Source organism: Squalius cephalus (assembly GCF_949319135.1).
Source record: "Squalius cephalus genome assembly, chromosome: 3".
Taxonomy (NCBI): domain Eukaryota; kingdom Metazoa; phylum Chordata; class Actinopteri; order Cypriniformes; family Leuciscidae; genus Squalius; species Squalius cephalus.
The window spans coordinates 11,955,980-11,965,385 of NC_137124.1; the positions used below are offsets into that span (position 1 = coordinate 11,955,980).

General features: G+C 34.0%; 1 protein-coding gene across 2 annotated transcripts; it reads left to right on the plus strand.

Annotated features, from left to right (window-relative positions):
- The first annotated feature begins 538 nt into the window (after positions 1-538).
- zfta (zinc finger translocation associated) lies at positions 539-9,327 on the plus strand. 2 transcript variants are annotated; one of them, XM_079866860.1, is made up of 5 exons: positions 539-1,009; positions 2,119-2,610; positions 4,261-4,608; positions 5,195-5,638; positions 7,529-9,327. In XM_079866860.1, exons 1-5 carry the CDS (start codon positions 883-885, stop codon positions 8,014-8,016), a joined length of 1,899 nt encoding a protein of 632 aa, XP_079722986.1. In that variant the 5' UTR covers positions 539-882; the 3' UTR covers positions 8,017-9,327. The 2 variants fall into 2 exon arrangements, with proteins under 2 accessions (XP_079722986.1, XP_079722987.1); XM_079866861.1 differs by having other exon boundaries at positions 4,261-4,602.
- Positions 9,328-9,406: the final 79 nt, after the last annotated feature.

Sequence of the window (9,406 nt, forward strand, 5' to 3'; positions counted from 1 at the left end):
GCAGCAGCGTCCCTCACTCCCTAAAAACAATTACGTTTGCATTTACATTAAAGGAAATATGAATCAGGTGCATATGACACAGCCTAATTTTTGATTCGCTAATATCCTATAAACATTGCATTACTAAACAAAATAGCATTATATTACATATCTTTAAGGGTTTTCAGCTTAGGTATGAAAACTGTTTACATAAAGTTAAAAAAAACAGAGGCATTGTATAATGTACACTGATATATGAAAAAAAAGTCAATAAACATATAAATTACATTAAACCGTCATTTCATGTAGAATAACTGTATTTTCCAAAAGTATGTCTGTTAATAATGTACCAGGCATATTTAGAAAAAAAAAGAGTATTTTATCCCATTTTATGATTAATTAAATATTAGATTGTGTGTAGAAAATGCATAACTTTGTTTACAATCGGGTGTAAAATATAATATTAAGATAAAACATAAAAAATGGGCCCCCGTGTTGCACCCGTCACTACATAATAGCCGCTACTGTCTCTTTAAATTTACCCAGGAGCCCCTAAAGGAGCCCCAGGGGCCCCTAGCTCGGCTCTCCACCCTGAAGACAAGCAGAATATCTAAATACAATCAGGAGACCGCCTAAAGTCACCGACCATTTGACAGATCTTTCCTCCAACTTCGATCTAAACGCGACGTGTATCGTCACGCAAAGTTAAGTTTACTTAAAGCAAAAAGCAAACAGCGGTGAGGCTCCAGTGCAGAGACAGGCACTGCACACACTGTAATGGGCGAGTGCGTGTTTCAGATATTTAGTCAACCACCCGACGAATGCATCTACGAAATCCTCCGGTTGTGACATTTCTACGTACAAAGAAGCGAATCCTGTACGTTCAAATAACACAACACAGGTATGGATGAAGCGGAGTCCAAAGAGTCGGTGCACAAAGCTGAGCAGACAGAATCTCGCTCATTAATACTAAAAGCTGAGGAAGAGGAGGCGACAGCGCGGCGGGGACACTTGGGGGATCTCTCAGCAGGTAAATGTTGTGTTAAGCATTGAAGTTTGACCATTAGATCGACAGCTCCATGTTTTGAAGCGTTAAAACCCGTGACGAACAATAGCAGGCAGAGGCATGGCCCCTAATCTTTCGGGCTCCACTATAAACAAAGGCAAAATAACCATGCTGCAAATGAGTACGCGATGCGCTGTCACCATCTAGCGGGAATACGGCGGTACTGCAACCACGCCGCCGCCCCCTTGTTGTGCTCAAAATAAGGCCTGCGGAGTGAGGAAATAACACACTTTCACTTTAATATTCATTTACACTTATTATAAAATTATGCTCAATTATTATTCGCTTTAATATTTGTCTTACATGATAAATAATTTCAATATTTTCAGCAACAAGATAATGGTAAAATTAATAATTATTATTATGATTATTAGTAGTAATAATAATAATAACAGCAATCATAATACATCAATTGTAATATATGCTGACTGATTATTTATAGGTTTATGCACAACATTGGCTTTAATATTGATTAATATTCATCATGATGATATATGATATGAAGTTTCCGCCTATCAGCAATAATATTGAAACTAAAATACTACTACTACTGCTAATAATAATTTTAATATGTGCTGACAAAATCTCTTAATTATGCATTTTATAGTCACCATGACAACATTTTTAATATTTGTATATTTTACAATATAAAATAACAAAAAACTAAATAATTTGCATATTTGTCTAATAATTTTTTTTAGCTTCTCTTCAGTTGCAATATTTGAGAATGGCTTTTAGTCTATCAGCAACAGTCCTATTTATTTATTTTTTATTAGGCAAAACCATACAAACTGATACACTAAAGCAAATATATGACTATTTAAGTAATAATAAATAAATATTTTATGTCCAATACAACATATGGAATGTTATGATAATTTTATTAATGTTTATGCACAAAATGCGGTCTGGCGAAAATATATTTTCACTTTAATATTAATCTTAATCATTACGAGTATTAATATTTATTTGACATTTCCCTGTAATTGAAAACAATGTCATATTTTCCCATGATCATATTTGATATTACCTTACAATTCATCAGTGACACTCTCTTTTTGTGTCCTCCCCAGGTCAAGAGGACGTGACCAATGGTCTCACATCTCATGATAGCCAGGAAGCTCCAGTCACCTCTGTTTGCTCTCCAGGCACCAGTTACTGGTGTGTCACTGAGAACACAGACACCCCTTTCCTTCTGTCCCCCATCCCAGGGCCATCCACGCAGGAACCCCCTCCATTTAAGCTCGCGCCCGGCCGAGACCATCGGCGCTATTACCATGAGTACTGGCGCAGCGAGTACCTCATGGACTTCGACCCACAGAGACAGGGCATGATCTGCATGGTGTGTGGCAGTTCGCTGGCAACCCTGAAGTTAAGCACCATAAAGAGACACATCAAACAGAGGCATCCGTACTCCCTGCTGTGGACCGAGTCCGATAAGGATGTGATCAGGTCGGGATGGGAGAGTCATTTGAGTCGGGACAACAGCCAGAGGCCGTTATGCCCCGATCCAGATGTTCCTCCAGAGTCAGAGGAGATTTTGGATGTGGACAGGCACTCCACAGGTCTGTGCTAATATTTCTTTGTGCTTCTGTATGTTTTTGTCAAGCCTGAATAATATGGAACCTCACAAAACATGTCTTAAGGTTAGAAAAATCAATAATAATAAAATCAATAAATAATATAAAACAATAATTTATATATCAATAATAATATATAATATTAAAATTATAATTTTACTTGAAGAAAAATATATATATATTTAGAAACATTAATTTTTTTTCCAATCTAATATTATTTCTATAATATTATTATAAATTAAGTAATTATATTATATTATGTAATAAATTATAATTATATAATTTTCCATATATTTTTCATGACAATGCAGTGTTATTTTAGTATCATTTGAGATACTAATATTGTTTTTATTCATATTATTAATTATTCGTTTTTATTTTTATATTTTCTGGTTTTATTTTAATTTGATTTAAAATTAAATTAATTAATTTGTTGTATGTTTTTGACATTTTTATGTCATATGTCTATAGACATGTCTATATAGTTTTTATGATTTTTTATTTCAGTTTTAGCTTTAGTTATTTTAGTACATCAAGTTAAACTAAATGAAAATGATAAACTGAACTAAAAAGAAAGTTTAAATGTTTGTATATTTATTTTATTTCAGGTAACAAAGATGTTTTTTAATGTTTTTATGGTCGCCTTTTATGGTTTTTGTTAACTATAATAACTCGGATACAATGTGATTTTTAGATAAAATATTAATTATAAATATTAGAAACAATCATATAGAATTCTAGAAATATATTACATTAAATTACATATATTACGTGTGTGTGTGTGTGTGTGTGTGTAATTTTATTTTTTTATAGAATTTAGTTTATACATCAAGGTAAAAATATTTAATATTTATTTAATATATTTAATTAAATAAAAATCACTTTGTCTGGGCAGGATCATTTTCATTTCTGTGATAAGAATTTAATGAGGATTAAAAACTAAAATGTTTAAACATCTGGATGTGAGAAATGTGATTGAATGTAATTAAATGTCACAATGCCAAAACCTCAATCTGAAGCTCAAAATGCAGCTTTTTTTAATTTCATAACATTTCATTTAGATTCATTTACTATTTTTTATTCTCTTTTTGAGATGTTTTCTTTTTTATTGTATTGTGCTTTGAATGTGAGAAAGGCATTTTATAAATAAAAAAAATATTTTTTATTATTACTATTATTATTTTAACATTATTTTACATAAGTCCCCCTGTAGTCAATAATTGTATCCCTTAAAACTCATCTTTGATCACCAAAATTACATATTTAAACACAAGCTCTACACCCTTGCTTCAGTTAGTAAATGCAGAACTTAGAATTTAGTATATTGCTTCATTTAGTATATGCATGCAAATGAACCCCGCCTCCACTCACTCACACCAGCTCAGAGATTCACGCGTTGACGTGATTGGTTACAAGGTAGTTTGTAACGTCAGAAACACCAGCGATTTCAAAGCGTGTTTTTGAGACTGTCTTTGGTTCACTGCAGTTTTAAAGAGAAAATACTCAGCAATGGTGTTGACTTACTGTTGAGCATATTAAAAACACCACATAGACATATAAACAACATTAAAAGCTCGATTTTCACCACAGGGGGACTTTAAGATTATTTTTAAACCATTCTTCGTGTCGTTCTAGGCAAGTCTGGTGGTGCCGTCTCTCCAGTTCCTCAGGCCCAGTCTGGGTTTAGCAGGCTCACCCCATCCCCTCCAGCCTCCCCTGTCCAGGACCCCGCAGGACCCACAGCTCAGGTGATGGAGCGATACCTAAACGACTCGCTGCACGCCTGGTTCCGCCAGGAGTTCCTGATGGAGTACCAGGCGGAGGAGGGCCGTCTAGTATGCATGGTTTGCAGCTGTCTGTTGCCTTCTCTGCACCTGGATCACATCAAGAGTCACATGCTGGATCTGCACCCCAACTCTCTGCTGTACACCGCTGAGGAAAAGCACTCCATCCTGCAGACCTGGGCCAAGATGCACGGTGAGGGTAAGAGACAAAACAAAACAGAGGAATTCAAAAGAGTTTGTGTACTAAATATACTAACTGAATAGTATTGTAAATAATAGGTTAAAAATATCCCTAAAATGTTGTGGATTAATTGCATACACAAGGTGTTTAACTGTAAAATCCAATTAAACAGAGGACCAGATAGATGCGATATTGTAGATATTGAATAAAATGCAATATGTACAAATTATATATATATATATATATATATATATATATATATATATATATATATATATATATATTATAGATATTGTATACTGTATATATAAATCTGTTATCAAATTAAACAATTCGGGATAACAGGTTAATTAGATTAAAATAATGATATAAGACAATACTTTTTTTTTTTTTTTTTACTTTTTTTTTTTTTTACAGTCTTTAACAAAGATGCAATTGCTTCCAAATACCCTTTTTTTAAACCATGGTAAAAAGCAAAACAAAATAAAGTTTGAGGATTTGGTCAGATATTCTACATGCTTCTGTGAAACCTGTTTAATAAAAAAAAAAACATAACTTAAATTGAATACATGTCTTTTTGCATTTCTTTGTTTTTGTCATGCAGAATCGCACTCTTTACAACCTCAAATCAAATCAGAACCACTTACCAAAGAAATAAACGTAGACGGTTCAGCCTCCTTCCTCCCTCTGAACGTGGATCCCATTCAGGGAAACTTAGGGAGTTACACAAGAGGAGATGAGAATCCACCAGACACTGGCCAGAGATCACAGTCTCTACCTTATTATCCCCGAAAGAGAAGACTGAAATACGGCAGCCCCTGGCGTCTCCGCCTGGATTATTTGGTGGCGTACGGTCCTCCGGATAACCCGCTCTGCTACTGTATGGTTTGTTCTGAACACCTGCCTGTGCCGAGAGTCAGCAACTTCCGCAAGCACATCCAGGAGTGCCATCCAGAGACAAGCGGCCTCAGCCGGAGTGAGAGAGATGCTGTGGTCAGCGCCTGGACGAAGGAGGAGAACATTGACACGGCCACACTGAAAGGGCATGGTGAGCGCAGACAACTGTAGGCACATCAGATGTAGAGGAAAATAGACCAAAAACCAACTATCAAATTAAATGCCATATTGACCATTTTGTATTAAAAGAAATAAACACCAGAAGTTAGAACCAAAACATCAGTTTTGTCTTCTCCCATAAAAAAATCTTTAAAGTAAGATTACTTTATCTGAGAAGAAACATGGATTCTCTGAAAACTAAAGGATATTTAGCTTCTGAATTAAATTGACCTTGTTTTAAGGATGTAGAGATATTCAAGATGTACTTGATCATAAAAATATGTTCATGAATGTCCTTTAAATTACATATTACATATCACATTATACTGTGTGTTATAGGCTAAAACCACATCTCTTTCCTAGTGCTTTCAGTTAGCCTTCACTTAGCAAGCTAACAGCTTGATAACTGAAGATTTTTAGCGTCTCAGGTTAATTTATCTAGTTTCAAGCATGTAAATATGTTTAATAAATTTAATCACAAAAATATGATCATTAATGTCTTTTACATGACATACTACATTATATTCAAGCTAAAAATAGTAATTTATCTTGTGCTTTCATTTAATCTTTGCTTAGCAAGCTAACAGCTTGGAAACTAAATTGGTGTATCTTGTTTTAAGGATGTACAAATAGATGTATATTATAATATATATATATATATATTAGGATATACAAGATATATACAAGATATATTTTATATTAAAACATTATTTTCCAGTAGCTAATTTATCTTGTGCGTTTATTAGCCTTTGCTTAGCAAGCTAACAGCTTGTAAACTCTATCTTGTTTAAAGGATGTAAAGATATTCAAGATGTACTTGATCATGAAAATATGTTCATCAATGTCTTTTAAATTACATATTACATATCACCATATTCCATAAACTAAAAACAAATAAAACATCTCTTTCCTAGTGCTTTCAGTTAGCCTTCGCTTCACAAGCTAACAGCTTGAAAACTAAAGATTATTTTGCGTCTCAGGTGAATTTATCTTGTTTTAAGCGTAGGCTATATACCAAATATAATAAATCATAAAATATGATCATTAATGTCTTTTACATGACATACTACATTATATTCCAGAAGCTAAAAATAGTAATTTATCTTGTGCTTTCATTTAGCCTTTGCTTAGCAAGCTAACAGCTTGTAAACTAAACTGGTATAGGCCTATCTTGTTTTAAGGAGATATCCAAGATATACTTGATCATGAAAATATGTTCACCAATGTCCTTTAAATTACACATTACATATCACATTATATGTCATAAGCTAAAAACAAATTAAACATCTCTTTCCTAGTGCTTTCAGTTAGCCTTCACTTGCCAAGATAACAGCTTGAAAACTAAAGATTATTTAGCTTCTCAGGTGAATTTATCTCATTTTAAGCATGTAAATATATATTTAATATACTTAATCTTGAAAATATGATCGTTTGTCTTTTAATTTAAATACCATACTACATTATATTCTAGAAGCTAAAAACAGTAATTTATCTTGTGCTTTCATTTAGCCTTTACTTAAGCTAACAGCTTGTAAACTAAAGCTTATTTAACTTCACAGGTAAATTTATCTTGTTTTATGTAAAGATATTCATGATTTACTCTACTTAATAATGAAAATGTTCATAAATGTCCTTTTCATTACACTAAAAATAGTCACACATTTCTCTTTCCTTGTGTTTTCAGTTAGCCTGTGCTTAGGAAGCTAACAGCTGACTAGCGTAGCATAAACTGGTTAAGAAAAGTGTAAAATTGCGTATGGTTCTGATATGTTACTGTTTATGAATGAACTAAGTGTTAGTTTTGCATTGTGAAAGGAAAATCCTGTTATAAATCAAATATCTTGTTTAAAATCTCTTTTTTTCCTTTTGTTTGGAACTGAAGACTCAAAAAGTGGCCCTGTCACCCCAAACACAGCTGTTGACACGCAAGTGTCGCCTGTGAAAACCACAGAGCAAGGAGGTGAAACAGAAGACAATAATAGCACAAATATCACACCATCATCAACACAGACGACTGGGCGGCACAGGCACTACCCGGGGAAGGACCAGCGGCGCAATTACCAGGCCCGCTGGAAGATGGACTTCCTGATGGATTACGACTGCAGTAGGCATGGCTTGATCTGCATGGTGTGTGGCGCTACGCTCGCCACGTTAAAGGTCAGCACCATTAAGAGACACATCCTACAAGTGCACCCACACTCGCTGGACTACAGCCCGGAAGAGAGGCAGCTGGCCCTGCTTTGCTACAACCAGATCTCTGTGCACTTTCATTCGGAGGACTGTTTTTCGGGTTCCAACCACGGCCATAAAGAGAATGCTAATGGTAATGCTTATGTTAATGCCGAATGCACTTCGAGCCAGAGCACTTAACTGAAAGAAAAGTTGCTGGGATGAGTTTTTGACATCCTGTTTTTTGTTTTCCTTCACTCAGGAAGTTTGCTGCGGGGTTAAACCAATTTTTTTTTTTTTTTTTTTTTTTTGAAGGATGTGGCATTGTCGGAGAATAATTGTCCCTTTGTCTCTAACAAAGTGAATTTGTTTGATAAATTTAAAAAGAATATTTATGCTTGAATCACTTTTGAAAGTGCAACCAGTGTCATTTAAAAAGAATTTATGTAGTTCCCAATAGGTGATTTTACTGAACTTATATTTTCTTTTTCCTGTGGATAAGCACTCTTAAATGCATTTGTACATTCATTGCTTTTTTTGTTGACTGTGGCAAGACTGTTACTGATTTTGCGCGCTTGACATTTTGCATGACGTCACACATTACAGTGGACGATATTATTTTACTCACAGCACTTAAAATGGGTGTTAGGTACAAGTTTTTGGGATTGTTACTTAGCAATCACAGTGGGAGAATAAAATCCATGATTTCAAGTACCATTTTGTCAATCACATTTTGCCATTTTGAAAGAAAAAGCATAAATATAATATATGATTTATAATGTTAATGTTATATAATATTGGTTCAGTTAACCAAAAAGTTATATTGAAATAAAAAAAACTTATGAAATTTCTGTTTAGGTAAAGTCTGGTTTCTTTTGAGCGAGATCCTTTTCTCAGGGAGCAGGATTTATTCAACAGTAATTTTCTGTTACTGCATTTGTTTGTATAGTCAGTTTGAATATTGAATTTAATCATAAAGGTGCAATTAATTTCAAAATGAGACTATGCTGAATGGACGGATAATGCATGCATGTTCTCCTATCTCTAATCATTAACACTTCCTGGTTGCATTTGTTTAAAGATATACTGTCCAGCATGAAATGGTCATCAACAAACACTGATTTGTTACGCCTCACATAATTGCACTAGACATTCACATGTCTATGACAGACAGTCATAAAGGTTCAGTTCTCTCTTTAACTCTGTACAGAGTGAACTGAAACTCATGATGTGTCAGCATTTTCAAGGGGTCGACATCACATGAGGACAACCTCTTCTTTTAATGCCATTTTTCTTGACCAAATGCGTTTTGGAAGCACTTTATGTGTATATCCCTCACATCTTTATATGGAGATTCCTGTAAAATGACACTCAGACATCAAGAATTACACACAAGTTGTGTCCACATAAAACATACTAGATTCATCAGATGTATATATGCACACTTCTTATTTGAATATTCCTTTTGAGTTTCTCTTGTGTCATTCACTGCAATAAATAATAAATGTCCATTCTATTGATATGGAAAGCCTAGTTCTTTAAATGATTACTTGAAAACATTTCCATTCATTTAAATTATGTTGTTCCCTTA

Excerpts from the sequence above, each read along its gene's own strand:
- zfta (XM_079866860.1), top strand. The coding sequence starts at position 883 with ATGGATGAAGCGGAGTCCAAAGAGTCGGTGCACAAAGCTGAGCAGACA. Across the intron at positions 1,010-2,118 it reads CTTGGGGGATCTCTCAGCAG|GTCAAGAGGACGTGACCAAT; the intron begins GTAAATGTTGTG and ends TGTCCTCCCCAG. Across the intron at positions 2,611-4,260 it reads TGTGGACAGGCACTCCACAG|GCAAGTCTGGTGGTGCCGTC; the intron begins GTCTGTGCTAAT and ends GTGTCGTTCTAG.